Source organism: Arvicola amphibius, chromosome 8 (assembly GCF_903992535.2).
Source record: "Arvicola amphibius chromosome 8, mArvAmp1.2, whole genome shotgun sequence".
Classification (NCBI taxonomy): Eukaryota; Metazoa; Chordata; class Mammalia; order Rodentia; family Cricetidae; genus Arvicola; species Arvicola amphibius.
This window is the reverse complement of record NC_052054.1, coordinates 128,684,586-128,701,754: the sequence shown is the minus strand read 5'-3', so window position 1 is coordinate 128,701,754 and position 17,169 is coordinate 128,684,586. Positions and strand designations below refer to the sequence as shown.

Here is a 17,169-nt window from a genome sequence, read left to right as displayed (position 1 = left end):
ACGCGCCAGGAGGAAGTCTGAAATCCTAGAGGCCCCCAAAAGGAGGACCTGGAGAGGAACACTGTTTGTGGGCTGAGAGGGGGCACCGATCTTTCTTCCAAGGAGGCTTGGGGCTTTGGCAATAAAGGAAAGACGTTGGCAGGAGGGCTGTTGTTTGATGGGATTTCTCAAAATGTAGGCAAATCTATTTATCCCACAGAACTCAAGCAAGGAATGGCGGCAGGCGGAGAAGCAATAAGACCTGAGTCCAATACACTAGTTCTAAGAAGAACACTGCCTCGAGTTCCATTGTATGTGAGACAAGAGGGTCACAGTATTAGCACATTAGCTGTGAGCACAGGGAAGAGTGTCTAGGGCCATGTGTGTGCCTTGTGGCCTTTCTCTTAATCTGCAGAGGAACTAGGGTCCCTTCCTCTCGGGCCTTCGAACTGTGCACATGACTCGCCCGGAGTGATACCTGGCAGGTTCCAAATGCCAACATGCCAAGCCTTGCACACAGTATCTTCTCTTGTCTTCTCTGTTCAGTGTTACACACTTGATCCCGTTTAGTAGCACTGTCACTGCCCAAGACAAAGACTCCAGTCCGACTTAAGTACCTTCTGCAGCTTGCGGGTATCTACCAGCTCCAGTCATGACAGGAGTGTGCACTTTGAACTCATGTGTCCCTGACCAAAGTCCTATTTGCTGAGTGTCTGCTAACCATGGAAACACATTTTAGCCCCAAGAACCTTTTTGTCTTTTGTATTTCCTTACACTATCAAAGGCTAGTAGAAGGAGCATAATGATTTGGAGAGGCTATTGTGCCTCTCAATTGCTTCTCTAGGAATAGCTCATCATATGGAATTGAGAACAAGAAGATAGTTATTGTGACCTAGACCAAAGCAAACATGGGTATATCCTAAGAGCTCAGAGGGGTCACCATAGCCCGAGCCAAATGTGGACCAAAAGTGTATCCAATCAATAATGTTCATGGGAAGCATTGGGCCCAGCATCATTTCCAGGGTCTGAGATTCCAGATAGGGCCACTGCACCTATCTTCCTGCACTCACTCAAGGAAGACCCAATCACCACCTCTACCCTGTGTCAGGTACAGTTCACCTTCAGAGTCCACCCTCTCCCTCTTGATAGTCCCTTTTCTTTTTTGGTGTCTTTACATTCTCTCTACCATCCTTTGCCAATGCCTTCTCTTGGAAAAAAGCATAGGGAAGGGTCCTTCACTCAAGTGCTTAATTGATATTTCCTCCAAAAAGAAAGTTCTTGTGAGAAGACAAATATAAAGCTAACAGAACCTTCCTGTTGGGATTATAATCCCCAACCACCAGCAAGGAGCTGGAGAAATTTATCTTGTGAATGGATTGAGAATGATACCATTTTGGCCTCTGTAAAATTATATTATTAGAAACTCGTTCTTACTTATAAGAATGTATAAGCAGAGCCCACTCCTAAGTATTGTGAATTTTCTTGGTGACATTAATGTGAACAGAGTGGTGGAGTTTGTCAGCCTTCTAGAAAATGCCCACTTTCACACTAGAAGTTAGTGTCCGTTTGAGTCTTCAGGTCTGTCTTCCCTCTTGTTGATCAAGGTTGTACCAAATCCCACTTTGGAGTGATGTTTCTTGTAACTTTTATGGCTTGGGTAATAAAATGTCCCCCAAAGACTTAATCCAGAGTTGGTGGAGACCTGACTGTGTCCCAAGGGCACTGGCTTAATCCGTGGGTCAAGACATGGATAGATAAATATGAAACAGGCTAGCAGAATGTGGGATGTGGCTGGAGAAAGCGTGCCACTGAGGGTGCGCCTTGTCATCTCCCCCTTTTCTCTCCCTCCTTCCCAAAGCTCACCTTGAAGGGAACAGTTTTGCTCTGCCCTTCCCTTCTTGCTCTTCCTCCTTGAGAGCCCGCAGTAAGGGGACCATGTGACCGCTGACTATGAAACCTCTGGCAAAGCGAACACCCCCCGCTTTGTTTGTCCCCTCAGACATTTTGGTCCCTGTGATGACAAACTGACTGGCACATCCCGCTTGATTACTGGGACGTTAGGATGTAAGAAATGGCAAAAGTCCCACCAGGAAAAGAAGAATCTCTGGCATATACATTTAGAAGAATTCCTTTTTTTCTTTACATCTCTGGGAATGCAGGGAGAGCGGTAGAGAGCCTTTCCCCTGAGAGTCTCTGTGTCTTCCCCTCCATCATTCCTTAATAAAAACTAGCCAACAGAGAGGACACAGCGCCAATTGCTTGTTGACACACCTACTTTGGGAGATGGAGAGATTCCACAACTTTCTGCCCTGCCTTGTAAGCTCATCTATATTGTAGCTAAACATGTCTCTGGATGCATTTTTCCTTTCATGCAATAGTTGAGGCTCAGTGGAGAATTCCTGGCCCCAGCGGCTCCTCTCCCTCCATGCTTGAATGTATTCCTAGGTCATCTCACGGCCTCCTTCTTGTTTGCCGCTAATATTTCCAAATGCTTTTAGGGGTTCTTCCTAGTTTTTAACTAAAAACAATAGAAAATAATGACTGTATGCAAGATCAGACTCCCCCCAGTAATCTCATACCAACCTTCTTTGTCTTTTCCTAATGGAAACCACATGGAAAAATTCCAAAAATTGTTTTTTCCATGACCCTCCATCCATTTGATTGTACCCTGAAAGGTAGAAATCCATGCTAAAGGATCTTCTGGGGGGCTGCTAAACTCAGGCCAAACCCAGCAAGGGAGAACAGCTCTCAAGTAGCCTGACTCTCAAATGCAGATTTGGCAGGGTCTATATCAACATCTGAACTGCTGGCTCCTCTCTGTAACTGGGGATGAACAAGCTGAATTAGGGAAATTAAGTGTGGTTGGGAGGAAGAATCCTCAGCCAGTACTAAACACTAAACCAAATTAAACATTTTGAAGTGCCAAGAAATATCTCCTTAGCCCTCCGTTATTTCTGGTTTATTGAGATCTCAGTGTCGCGTCTCCTGCTGGGAAAATAAAAAACAGAATGGCTGAGAGAATTTTCAGAAGGCGGCTTCCACCTGGATGACCCACAGATTCAGCTGGCTTGGGGGCTCCAGGCACTTGGAACCAAATCCAATAACGGTTCTAAGCAGCCAAGAGCATATCCCAAATAAGTCACAGGCTGTGAGCAAGGTGCTGAAAATCTGTTGCTTGCGTTCAGTCTCTCGCTGTTTTGTTCAGTGCCTTCCTGCGTTCGTCCTTCCTCTGTCCACTTCCTCTCCACAAGAGAAGTGACGACCCTTGGCCCTGCAGAAACGAATGTGGTCAGAGGTTCCCTGTGATACGCTCTTGAATTCTTTCAAAGGAAGTTAAATTTTAGTGGTTTCTGTAGGTGTGGAGACTAGCTTTCTCTGAGATGTCATTAGCCCAGTTCCAGTCAAGTTGTGAGGCGAGGGCCACACAGTAGACTTTTTGTCACCGAGTCTATAGTCAACAGCACTGGTTTCTAAGGCAAACACGCAGGTGTTGAAAAAGTGGAACTCTGTGACTCTCAGCGCTCCATGCTTTTCATGTTCTTCTTACTGACTTCAGGACAGGGCTAGGGTGAGGGATGGTCGCTGAGTGCTATGGGATGGCAGGGCTCTTGTGCTTAGAAGTCTCCTTGTGTATGATGTCAGCCCTCATCAGAAGAGCAGATTGGTGGAGCATGGAGAGACAGCTCAGCTGTTGAGATTGTATACGACAACCAGCTCACAGCCACCTGTAACTCCAGCTCCAGGGACTCTAGCACCCTCTTCTGGCTTCCGTGGGCACTCACACATGACATGCACACTCACACAAACACACCTTAGAACAAAATAGAATCAGTGTTTTGTAAGGAAGGAGCAGTAAATGCTAATGATGGATTCCAGAGCAGAGGAGCTCAGAGTGGACCCAGGGCAGGCAGGGCTCCGACGCCTAGGACCAAACTGAGAAGTGGACGCCTGCTCATGGGCCTGCGCTCCTCTATGCCCCGGGCTGCCTCTGCTCAGGATCAGAGCAACGCTATGCCAAGTGTTCCTCTGAGTGTCTTTCCCCACGCTCTGGGTGGCAAGCTTGGTCTCTTACACCCCTGCTCAGTGTTGTCATGGGAGGGGCTCATCGGAGAAAATCAGTGCGTATCAATGTTCTGAAATGATCACACGCAAGTGACCCAGGGATGGGCTGTCTTAAATTATTTAAAGGCAGCCAGTGGTTTGAAGCAGACTGCCCATTCCCCTGGCAAGCTTGTGAAGTTCTCTTACGATGCAGAGAGTACACAGCACACTGTCAAGGCCGACACACTCACAGTAGACCACAGCATACCAAGTGGTGAGAGTGAAGGCTGAGAATCTCCTGACAGAAACTGCAGAAAGGGGAGGGGCCAGGGATAGGAAGAAAGCAAGAGCAAGCATTCTATCCGGAGAGCTGAAAATCAAGGTTGGTGGGGCTTCCCAGCTGCAGGTTGGCGTGTCAAGGGGTGTTTCCCCTGACTAGCATGTGTGGTCTGACAGTCCCAGGCAGTATTCCAGGCCCTTTAGGGGAGAAGCACTTTCCACTAGTGAGTAGGTGTGGATACTCACCGTTTGTGCTACAGTGTTATGATCTGCTGGCCAGGACACCACCATGTTGACGCTTCTAGGGTGAGGGAGTTTTGGAGACGTCCAGAGATGTTTTGATAACTAGCTTCTGTGTCTCTCATTCTGAAAACACAGCATAGCAGGAGACAGGCAACAACTTGGGACACTTCTTGTGCCTATTGTCTCTTGATCCTGCAAAAAGAAAGGGACACCTGAGAGAACAAGGTGACTCTTGGGCCTCAGGTTACCATTTCCACATGAAAGTGGCCAGGGTTTTGTTTGTTACTGGTTTTCATTTTGGGATGGTGGCAACTCTGCTGGCGTGGTTGTTTGAGCTATGGCTAACCCCTTTCCGGCATCTGAGGCATCTGAGCTCATCTCAGCCGCTCACTGCCCTGGTGCTCAGAAGCTGATAGCAGGCAGGTGTCTGCCTCACTGGTAGAGGAAGGCACAGTAGGGTATTTGTGAATCACGGGGGATACAGGCCAAAAAGCCAAGAGATGAGGGTATGGAGAAAAGGCTCAGCTGCTGATCCTGACAGTCAAACAGATGGGGAATAGAAACATGTCCCCAAGCCCAGCATAGAATGTCCCCAAGCCCAGCTCGCAGTAGCTGGGATGCTCAAGCATCCCCTCTCCTATACCTGCATCTTCCTTGCTGACAGTTGCCCAGCTATATTTTGCCGAATTCCCTCCCTGGACTCCCGCTGCACTGTGGAGTCCCCTTTATAAATGCTTTATTTTCCCCTATGCTCTTCTGGGTCTGAGTCTTGGTTTCCCAGCTATACTGAGGAGTCTCCATGGTAGACACCCAATTCTATGCACCTGTATCACCCAAATTCCAGTTTGTTCTCTGGACACCAAGTACACCCTTTTTGTAAATGATGTTTGCTTAACTGGTTAGTCAAGACTGCTTTGAAGCATGATGTGATGCAGCCTCCCCTTTCTAGGTGATGCCTACCAGGGAAATCTTGTAACTCCAAACTTCAGGTCACAAATAAGAAGTCTTGGACTGGAGAGATGGCTCAGTGGTTAAGAGCACTGACTGCTCTTCCAGAGGTCATGAGTTCAATTCCCAGCAACCACATGATGGCTTACAACCATCTGTAATGAGATCTGGTGCCCTCTTCTGGTATGTGGGTATACATGGAAGTAGAATGTTGTATACATAATAAATAAATAAATCTTAAAAAAAAAAAACAAATAAGAAGTCTTTAGAAGCTACCAGCAAAGTGCTGAGTCAGTGAGCCAGTCAAATGGTAGAGGATGCCCTTCCTGCCACCTGGATGGGGTGTGGCAGATCTCTGGGGTCACTGGCCAACCATACGTAGGGCTCACTGGCCAACCATACGTAGGGCTCACTGGCCAACCATACAAAGGGCTCACTGGCCAGCCAGGCTTGCTGAATTGGCAAGTTCTAGGCCAATTGTCTGGAAAAACAGAAACAAAAAAAAAAAAAAATAAGGTGGATAGATAACATCTGAGGACAATATTTGAGGTTGTCCTTTTGCTTCCCTGTGCATACACACACACATACACACACACACATACCACACACCACACACATCACACCACACACACACACTACACACAACCACACACATGCACACACATCACACAACACACACTCACCAAACACCACACACACACACCACACCACATACACACACCACACACACACACATACCACACATACACACACCACACACACATCACACACATCACACACCACACACACCACATGCACACACACCACACACATCACATACCACACACACACATCACACACACCACACACCACACACCACACACCACACACACATCACACACACCACACACACATCACACACACCACACACCACACACACACCACACACACCACACACGCCACACACCACAAACATCGCACACCACACACATCACACACATACAAACCCTACATCACACACTACGCACACCACACACACACCACACACACCACATACACACACACACACACACTTCTCTCTCTCTCTCTCTCTCTCACACACACACACACACACACACACACACATCACACATACATACACCACACATGTAAGGATGGTGTAATTGAGATGTGGCTCCAGTACAGTGTCCTGCATTCCCAATGAAAGTGAACAAATCTCAGCAGCCGACTGAGTCCAGTACAGTCTGAGTAACCAAGGGGGCAGGGGAGCCATTGCATTAGGCCCTAAGGGTCAGTAATCAGGCTGTGTAGTCAGACTGGCCTGAGACTGAATTCACACAGGGACCAAGAAGAAAACGGGGTCATGGGAGCACAAAGGTTCAAGGGGAAGTCCTGTGGGTGTTGAGGTCTCTTCCTGACCTGCACTGCTGTGAGGTTAGCTCATTTCACTCCCCAGCCTCGCTCACACAACACACCTTACCACTAACACAATTTTGAGTCATCCTCTGCAAGTGTTGCTCCTGCTGTGGGTGAATTCTAAATACTTGTCATCTCCAACCTGTCCTCAGTTCCCCAGCTGGCACAGCATCTTCAGGCTGACATTTCCCCCTCCCACACAGCTGCCACCTCACTCCTGCCTGCAGCTCCAAATCATCCTTCTTCCTGTCTCATGTGGGAGCCAGGACCCCTCCTTCTGGACTTTGTGGTGGCAACTGCCCCTCCCTTTCTTACTTGTCTTTGCCAGAACTCCAGAACACCCCCGCCATGTATCAACCACCTTCTTGCCTGCATCCTGAAAAGAAAGAAACAAACAAACAAATAAAAGCATCCTTAGGTTTATCTGTGGGCTCAATTGAAAACACAAGAGGCCAGTGAAAAGCAAAGGAGCTTCCAAGAGAAAAATCTCTTAATCAAATACAGACATTAAGAACACGAGCAAAGGGACTAGAGAAATTGCTATCAAAGTGAATTGCTTTTTGTACAAATGTTCCTTTTATTTGGGTTTTCCCCAGTGTGCTATTCTCTCTTTAGGCTTGGCGAGCAGATGCGCTTTTGAAAAGGTTGATTAACTTATTCTTTTCTTGACCCCTTCCCACTCACACAAATTCCTGAGATCAGTGTTTATTCCAAGAGCGGACCGGAGCTGCTGAAGTGTTCCTTACCTTAAGTGGCCTTTGATTGTCCAGGTGCAGAACCTCAGCTGGGCCTGAGCAATCAATTCCACTGAAACTTAGCAACGGGCCAATTCTTAGGAAGCCATCTTGTCCAGTCCACTGCTTCTAGAGCCAGCAGGCCTAGGAAAAAAATGTCCCCACAGTCATTGCCATTCATTTATCCCTTTTCTTTCAAGGTCAATGCCACAGCCTTCCCTCTCTAGTCTGTGATCAGTGGTGACCTCGGTCTTCTCCTCTGGGCTGTGAGATGGAGCAAGGGAACACTCCAGCCTCTGAGAAATTTTCTTGTCTTTGATAGAGACCAAATACCTAAAGCAAGTGCAGGGTTTTACCCAGAGGTCACTGTTAAGAGCCCATGGTTCTTGCCCTAGTCTGACTCATATACTACAAATGTACAGTAGCCCGTATCTTCTAGCCTTGTAGATGCTAAGACATTTGAGCATCCCATCAAACTAATTAATTGTCAGAAATGTAAGCTTTTTGCAGGTTCTTATTTTTAAAAATACATATAATCCTATTTTTAAAAAAGTCTGAGTTGACTTTCACAAGCTCAGTGTGATCCCTGTGACAGACACCACCTGCCTCTTGTAGAATCATGTTCACATCTTCATTTCAAAGAAACAGCCTGCTTTGTGGGGGCCTGGAGGGTAATTTAGGAGATGGGCATCGAGGTAGGAAAGCTGGCATGGCCTGCAGATGCCAGTTGCTACGCTAAAGCATGCCGGGACTGGGCTGGAGTTGTGGAGGACCAGTGCCACATGGCAGTGATCCTTTGAGTGGATTTTGGCAGGCTGTTCCGTGCGGCCTTTTCTAGAGGCTGTGGGGATGTGGACACGCTTTAGCACTCGGCCAGGAGGGAAGGAGACTTTTAATGTGATTGGAAATGAGTAGATTTTTTTAAAAGAATGACAGTGATAGATCTCTCAGTTCAATTTGTGGTCAAGGTGATGGTCGCCGATACACAAATGCTGATGAGCAAGACTTTGTGTGTGGTCTAAAGTTCTTTCTTCTCCTTGTTACTTCAGCTGTTTGAGGTCTTGAGTGTCCTAATTAGCTTGAGACATGGGCAGAAATGAGAAAACTCTGTTTACTATCACACATTTGAGTCTCTTTTTAAATGGTTTAACATTTTAGACAGGTAATTTTCTTTGGTTCAGATTTCTGTAAATTGGACAGTGTTGAGCATAAAACACCCTCAAATTATCATATAAAAGAAAAAGATAGGCATTGATAATACTGGAAAATTTCAGAGTAAATGAAGTTAGTAGCTCTACTCAAGCCTGAACAAGTTAGGTTGGGTGCCCATGTTTGATCTAGTCTAAGCTGTAAACAAACAAACACAACATAAAAATAGCCTGGGATGGGGAAGGTAAGAAACAGCAGCACAGGTAGAAGGGAAGACGACATCAAGACAGTCTTTCCAATTCTTTCACATTAAGGCATCTGATGATGAAGCAAGGCCTCCTTCAGCTGCCCTGTGGTTACCGAACCCATGACTCTAGCACTTTGTGTCTACTGAGATTCCTGCACATGGGGAGATTTAGTTTGCTACGTTAAGTATTTGTCATTGTAATGGTGGCTGGGGATACACATAGAGGTCAAGGGGCCTCACTGAAACCCACACCTCAACTAGTAATGAAGGACAGTTATGAAAACACAAGGGACAGAGGTTACTTATTACTGAAGATGTGGCCTTTCTTAGTTTGTTTTTCTCGTTATTGTAGGAATAAAGCTCTTTTGCAGGAGAAATACTCTAGCAATGTGCATGCTAAATGACCTAAAAGTGTGGGATTCTCTAGAAGCCCACCACAATGGGGAACCAGGCTCAAAAATGGTTGAGTCTTTGCCTTTTGGTTGCAATGACAGAACTTCTGATAATTTGGTGTGCTTGTTTTCCTTTTGTCTTTATTTTAATAGTGGACATTCCAGAAATCCATGGGGGAGAGGGCTATGAAGATGAAATTGATGGTGGGTATCACTGTGATTTAACAGATAATCATGAAATTCAACTTTTGTTAAAATTGATGGTGGGTATCACTGTGATTTAACAGATAATCATGAAGCTCAACTTTCATTAGAAACATCAACAAAAAATAATGTTCTGGCTATTGGAAGACCAGAATTTAGAACTATCAGTCAGAAATATAAGCAAAAAGAGCCCAGAGGAGAACAAAGAAACCACTAATGACTTTGTCAAGGTCAAATCTCCAGGTTTAGAAAGTTTATCAGATTTCAGGCAACTCCCTTTATCGGTAGACTTCAAATCTGGATAAACCCGTTAGAGGTGTAAAGTGAGCTCTCTGCTGTCACTGCCTGACCCCAATGACATCCTCCACAGAGAGGCCTGAGTGAGTTGTCTGACCGTGAACCACCTCCAGCTAGCATGGGCAGCGTTCTCCACCACTTACAGGGAATCTTTGTCCCACTGTCCAAGACGCCAGGTCTTGCGTATTGAAGACTTAAGGGTTTGGTTCACGCTGGTCACCTCATTTTCTTCACACTTATTCCAAGCTCTATTTTGGCATTTCAAATGCACACACTTCTAGAGGCTAATTCAAGAGTCCTGGGAAAGGGGAGGCAAACACGTAGATGTAGTTTCTACCTTGAACTCAGTAGTGAGGTCCTCCGGGACTTTTGTGAGCGCCAAGTCTGATGACTGGGAGCCCTACACTCACAGAACAACTTCAGGTCAAGACTAAACATTTAGAAGCTTCTAGAGCAGTTGCTTTTAACCTGACCTTAGTCAGAAACGTCAAGCGTAGTTATAGAAACTGGAGTGACAAGCCCAAACAGCACCTTGTCAGCTGGCTTCAGGGGCTCCCTGCACAAACCTCTCCAACTCTCCTTTTATGGGCAAAAGAGCACAAGTGGCCAACATGGGAGTCTGCAGTAGATCAAGGAGAAGCGCTAACGTGCCAAGCGAGAGGAGGGGTGTGCAGGGAGCTGTCTTCTGGCCGGTTAACTTCTCTGTGGCAAACTGGAGTGAGTTACCTGGTCACTCCGGTCCTTTAAACCTCGGTTGCAGCACCTACTAACAAAAATGTAGTCCTTTTTAAAGGACCCTGAGGAGCTGGGTCCTGCATACAGACATGCATTGTTCCTACACTAGACATAAAAGGATGTCTTTTCCTGAGCTGATGGCAAGGCCACAAACTGGGTATTTCATCCACAGAAATTTATTTTCTTCCCACTTTGGAGGCTTGTCTTAGGTGAAGGTATGGACAAGGCTGGTTCTTACTGAAAGCTGTGAGGTTCTCTCCCCACTTCATCGCCCCCATCTCTCTCTCTCTCTCTCTCTCTCTCTCTCTCTCTCTCTCTCTCTCTCTCTCTCTCTCTCTCTCTCTCTCTCTCTCTCTCTCTCTCTCACATGACCATTTCTGAATTTGCTCATGTCTACATTCCTCCTTTCTGTGAAGTACGAGTCAGATTGGGTTAGGGCTCAACCTAATGGCCTCTTCTTGTTGCCTCAGCAAAGGCCTTGACTCCCAGTAAGATCGCCCCCTAATAAAGGGCTAAGGGTTTGAACTTAGACACGAACAGTGAGCCAGTTTAACCTGTACCAATCTAATACAGCTGTCAAGGGAGGGCTGAGGGCTGGAAAGGAAATGTGCTACTTATATGGCCAGGAATGCTAAGTGGAGAAACTCATGATATAAAAACAGTCTCAGGCTGTGCTTTGATTTAACTTGAGGCAGTTGGAAGTGAGGCATGAGACAGCACAAAGAAATGAGCCCACAGCACATGATCCATCATGGGCACTGCACTGGCCCCCGAGGAGTCTGCTAAACCCTGAGTGCTAGAGACACATCAGAGGGGTGGCACACCTGCCTAGTGTGCATGGCGCCCTGGGTTTGATTGTCACCAGCAAAACAAACAAGACAACAAAACCTGAACTAAGTAATGGAAGATAGTTTACTTAAACATCCACTATGTATCCATTTCTTTCTTCTGTAGTATTAGGGATTGAATTTAGGACCTCAGGCATCTGAGGCAAGTGCTCTATCACCAATTACAGATAGATAGATACATACATACACATAGACAGATACATACATACATACATACATACATACACATAGACAGATAGATACATATATACATACATGCATATACATAGACAGATAGATAATACATATATGTAGATACACACATACATAAATACATACACACACAGATAGATAGATAGATAGATAGATAGATAGATAGATAGATAGATAGATAGATAGATAGATGGATGGATGGATGGATGGATGGATGGATGGATGGATGGATGGATGGATGGACGGACGGACGGACGGACGGGCGGGCGGGCGGGCGGGCGGGCGGGCGGGCAGACAGATAGGGTGAGGCTGTACTTACCATACGCCGGGCTGCAAGCACTTGGCAATTATTGGTTCACTAAATCCTCCTAACAATCCAGAAGATTGTTTTACTAATGTCTCCATTTTATAGATGAGAGAATGGAGCCAGGGAAGAGGCTAGGTCCCAGGTCCCAAAAGATACAGCTAGGACACAGAAGCTTCCCCAGTGCCTGCTGCTTACTGCTAAGCCCCAAAGAGACTCGGGGTTGGGGAACCTCAGTTACGACGTCCCCATGCCTATAATCTTGTATATTTTGTGCCATAGGCGAGTACGAGGGAGACTGGAACAACTCCTCTTCCCCTACCTCAGGGGCTGGTGGCCCTTCATCCGGCAAAGAAAAGAGCTGGCTGTACACACTGGATCCCATCCTCATCACCATCATCGCCATGAGCTCGCTGGGCGTCCTGCTAGGGGCCACCTGCGCGGGGCTCCTCCTGTACTGCACCTGCTCCTACTCGGGCCTGAGCTCGCGCAGCTGCACCACCCTGGAGAATTACAACTTCGAGCTCTACGACGGCCTCAAGCACAAGGTCAAGATGAACCAGCAGAAGTGCTGCTCAGAGGCTTGAGGGACTGCAGCTGAACTGCGTCTGACGCTTCGTCCCGGTGAGAGGAGCTAGGGAAGAGTACGTGTTTTTCCCCTTTGGAAACTGAATGCCATAATCTCAATCAAACTGATCCAGAGTACTGAAGGTATGGACAGAACAGTCTAGGGAGAGAGTGAGATGCAGCCAGGAGGGAGACTGTCGCCCACCAGGGACTGTGGTGGCCGAGTTAATGCAGGAATCGGGCTGCGTCCTCTGTGGGAACGGACAGGAACGTATCTCTGTGAAGTCACAGTTCTATTCATTTGTGGGTTCGTTATGATTATGATTGCATTGTTACATTTTATCTTTTTGGTCTGTGAGCAACTCAAAGAGGCAGAAGCGAATGACTTATCCAGTGGGGAAGTGGAGAGAGGGGTGGGATCCCCTCCTCTCTCTATCAACACTTGAAAAGCGAAAGGTCTTTGCAGCCCTCCCATCTGGATAAAGAAAACTTAAACAAAAGCCATCCAGCTTAGCTCGTCCTCAGATGGTCTCACAGTTGAAGAGACTTGGGCTGTGTTCAGATTCTGCCAGCCGCCCAAGGAGCTGCCATTTCCAGTCCTAGCGTATTGAAGTAGGATGTTATTGCCTTTAGCTTTTTTTTAATCCAGGGGAAGATTGCCATTTTAGGGTCAGCCTGAACAATTCTTTCTTATATACAATTTAAAATAAACCAGAACAGAAACTTCACACGCCAGAATCCATAGACACACCTCTATGGTTAGACACAGACAAGCCTTAAAATGCTTTGATGACTGGGGGCCATTCCTTAATCTAGACCCAGAGTTTGTGACTGTGGGGTGTCCCTTTGTGGGGCCTCTGCTGGTGGCTTTGCCTTTTCTTTTTCCTATTACGTATATTCACATATGCACACAGCACACACACGCACACACACACACACACACGCACACATGCACGCACGCACACATACAGAGTGAGAGAAGGAGAGAGATTTTTCTCTATTCTCTGGTCTCAGAGCGGGGTGGGAAATCAAGCTGTCAGTGTGTTTCCTCCTGGCCCCTAGATGGGAAGAAGAGCAAAGGAGAAGGAACGAGAACCCCAGTTGTGTTGGGAAGACTGAGCAACGTGGACGGAGACATTTTGTCGACTCGGTCTCCTTGCTAGGTTGATGACACTGATTTCTTGTGGGGAGACTCCATCATGAGTCACTGCTACCCACAAGTCCACAAGTGCTGTGCACAAAGTCGTCACCACACTGCTTCAACCTCGGGAAGACCAGTTCTTATTTGTACACGTGATGTGCCATGAATACAGACATACATGCACACGTGCACGCACTCCACACACACACACACACACACACACACATACACACAGCAGTTTATATGTTTTTTATTAAGTGCCTTGAAAAACAATGAAGACAAACCTATTTTCCCTCTGGGTAGGAATGACGACTGTCTCACAAGTTAAGGCCTTCCTCCTCTCTCTCACCCCGGTGACTCCATTCCCAGCTCCCCTACCCACGGCTGACCCACAGCGGGATGAATCCTGCTACCTGGGGAAAATCAGACCCTAGATGACTCCTGAAAGGGAGGTATGAAGAACAGAATGAAGATTGTCCTCAAGATCCCAATCTTGACTTTGTGTTAAAATGCCTAAAGGGTGTCTGTGCCCTAGAAATACATTACAGGCCCTGCCAGTCTGCCCAGACTGTTGCATATGAGTGGGAAACTGTCTCACTATTTTTGCTGCTGTGGTCACCCACAATTTCATTTGTCTCGAACCCAGGCAAATGAAGTAGGGTGAATGGGACTGGCTGGTTCCTTTAAATGTTAACTTATGAAAATGCTAGTTCAGATGGTGATGTCACAGTGTTTTGTACGCAGAGAGGGAACGGTCATAGCGACAGCTATTTATCCACATGTGTGTGTCTTTGCGCGCCTTTGGGTTCTCTGTATCTACTGTGTATGTGAATGGTCACGTGGAACTCAGTGGTGGTGTTGTGACTTTGACCCAGAGCCCGAGTGTCACTGCTGATCTTGGCACTCATTGGCACAGTGGTAGAGGTGAAAAGTTAAGCTTTTAAGCCCTGGGGGCTTAGTGTTAGATGCCCTCTGAGCTGGGCACACAGTAGAAGAAAGTCTGTATTAGCTCATTCTCCTCTTTACCCCGCCTGCCCCCAATGCAGCTAGAATTCAGAACATTGAGAGCTTGTGGGGAGAAGAGAAGTTCACAGGCCCACTCTGGGACCCCTGGTCCTCTCATGACCATTTTACTCTGATTCCCCAAAGACCGGCCCTGTTTAAAGCCTGCAGGTCTAAGTTATGTGCAACTTAACCTGCATCCCTCTACAAGTCCCGCATCCGTTTCACTTTGGCTGATTTGAGGCTCTGAGTGGTCCCTGAGGGCTAAACAGAAACAGGGTCCTCAGGGCTATAAGTAGATACCTCACTCAGGCTGGAGGCTGGTCTGTCGTGAGATGTAAAGAAAGATGGTTGGGTCTGATTCTGACTTGACCAGGGGACCCCTTGGTGCATTGGTTATCTTTATCTGCAGATAGGCTAACTGGCCCATCTCCTTGAATTGTTCCCTTTGGGAAACCTAACTCACAGTGTTGGTGTCCTTTTTGCCTTGTACTGAATGACACATTACCTCCACGCTCTCCCGGGCTAGGCGGTCCATGGGACCACAGGGTTGCTTTCTCTCTTTGGTGGGGATGGGGAGTTCACAGGGATGAGGGTCCAAGGAATGAGTATGAATGACAAGAAAACGGGCAGGGGGGGACGTTAAGCTTTTTCCAGGATGTGCAGTTTTTGACCATTTGCTGGCTGAGCCAGATCACGGAAACTCGAGAGATTTTACTGTGATTCTACAATGTAAAAAACAATGTCAAACTGTGTTTATATTATTTGTATAAAGCCTTTTTAAGATTACTATTTAAATAAACATTATGCCAGAACTGCATTGTCTTTATTGGAGACAAAAAAAAAAAAAACAAAAACAAAACTGGGATTTGAGTAACCAGATTGTTCCGTGTGTTGGGAACTTTTCCGGACTTTGCCACTCACACTTGTGTGTCCTGGCAAATACTCCACGTTAGCCATCTTGGACTGCTACAAGAGGATGCCATTGGTCAGGCGACATTTAATGCTCTTCATTCTGGAAGCTGAGAAGTCCAACATCAAGGAACCAGCACATTTGACGACGTTTTAGTTTGTAGACAACTTCTTTCCCTCCATGCACTGTCTCTCCTTTCCTGGGTGAGTTTCTTTGACTGTCTCTTCCTGTGAGAGTATTAACCTAATCCTTGCAACCTAACATAAACCTAGCTACTGCCCAAAGACCCCACGGCCTCTATACCATCTCAGAGGTATAAACTTTCAACATATGAATTTGGAGAGGATACCAAATACCCTTCATTCTGATCAACTGAGGTGGTTTGTCATTCTCTTGAGACCGCATGGATTTAACAGCCTGTACAACTTGTTGGCATTTTATGGCATTTATATCCTGAAGTCGGTAATGGCTGATCTGGCTGGGTGGAATACCTGACTACCTGTAGACCTTACCTGACAATCCTCAGAAGCTGGGACCCTTCTCACTGTCTCTCCTCTCTTGACTCTACCACTTCAGATTCCTTGCTGTTTCCTTTTTTCTCTGACTCTTGCTTCTCCACCTCTCCAGGGGCTTCAAGGCCTGGGAGAGCTCTCCAGGCATGGCCCCAGGCCAGGAGCACTGGCATCGGCTGGGAGCTTGCTGGAGATGCATATTTTGGGTTCCATCCCAGATCTACTAAATCAGAAGCTCTGGGGACAGGGCAGAGGGTTCTCTGTTTCAAAAAGACCCACGAGAGAATCCTGTTGTTCTTTCTGTTCTAAGAACCACCAGAGTCTATAGTCTCAGTATTAGTCCCTAAGTTGATGTGTGATTTCCAGATGTTTTCTTCCATTATTCCAGTTATGTTTTCATTTAATTTTTTATCTTTCCAATTGCTTCTTTTATTTTTGAGATTATAGCTACATCATTTCCTCCTTCCCTTTCCTCCCCCCCAAACTCTCCCATATACCCCTCTAGCTCACTTTCAAATTTACGGTCTCTTTTTTCATTAATTGTTGTTATATGCATATGTGTATATGTATGTACATATATGTTACCAAATATAATTGCCTGTCTGTATACTGTGACTTGTATATATGTTTTCAGTGCTGACTATTTGGTACTGGATAACCAGTTGGTGTGCTCTTCCCTGGTGAAGATTTTTTTCTTCTGCTCTCAACATTCCTTGGTTGCCTGTAGCTCTCTGCGTAGAGTTTAGGCCTTGTATTCTTTACCCTGTCCTCTTTAGCATGTCTATTGGTGTTGTCCTGGCTGAGGTCATTTTTAGGCAGCCACGCTGGTGAGGCTCTATGGATGTAGCTTCTGACATGACTAGGAGCCCAGTCTCACAGCAAACCCTTGCCCCTCTGGCTCGAACAGTCTTCCTGCCAACTTTTGCTTAGTGTTCTTGACCTTTAGGAGCAGGAGTGTTTTCTCAGCCCCCGACTTACAACAACTCTGATTGTGGTTTTCTATAATGGTGTCCGTCAGTTACAAAGCGATGTTTCTTTGATGAAGCG

General features: G+C 46.5%; 1 protein-coding gene across 3 annotated transcripts in view; it reads left to right on the top strand.

Moving 5' to 3' along the window:
* The window catches only part of Nrp2 (neuropilin 2), a 117,565-nt gene extending 102,053 nt beyond the window's left edge, over positions 1–15,512 (top strand). For 2 of the 3 annotated variants that reach the window (XM_038339355.1, XM_038339354.1), the window contains exon 17: positions 12,270–15,512. In XM_038339355.1, the coding sequence (XP_038195283.1) occupies positions 12,270–12,574 (305 nt within the window). In that variant the 3' untranslated portion in view covers positions 12,575–15,512. Of the gene's footprint in view, positions 1–9,560; positions 9,612–12,269 lie in introns of all 3 variants that reach the window. The other variant, XM_038339353.1, reaches the window with a different exon arrangement.
* Positions 15,513–17,169: the final 1,657 nt, after the last annotated feature.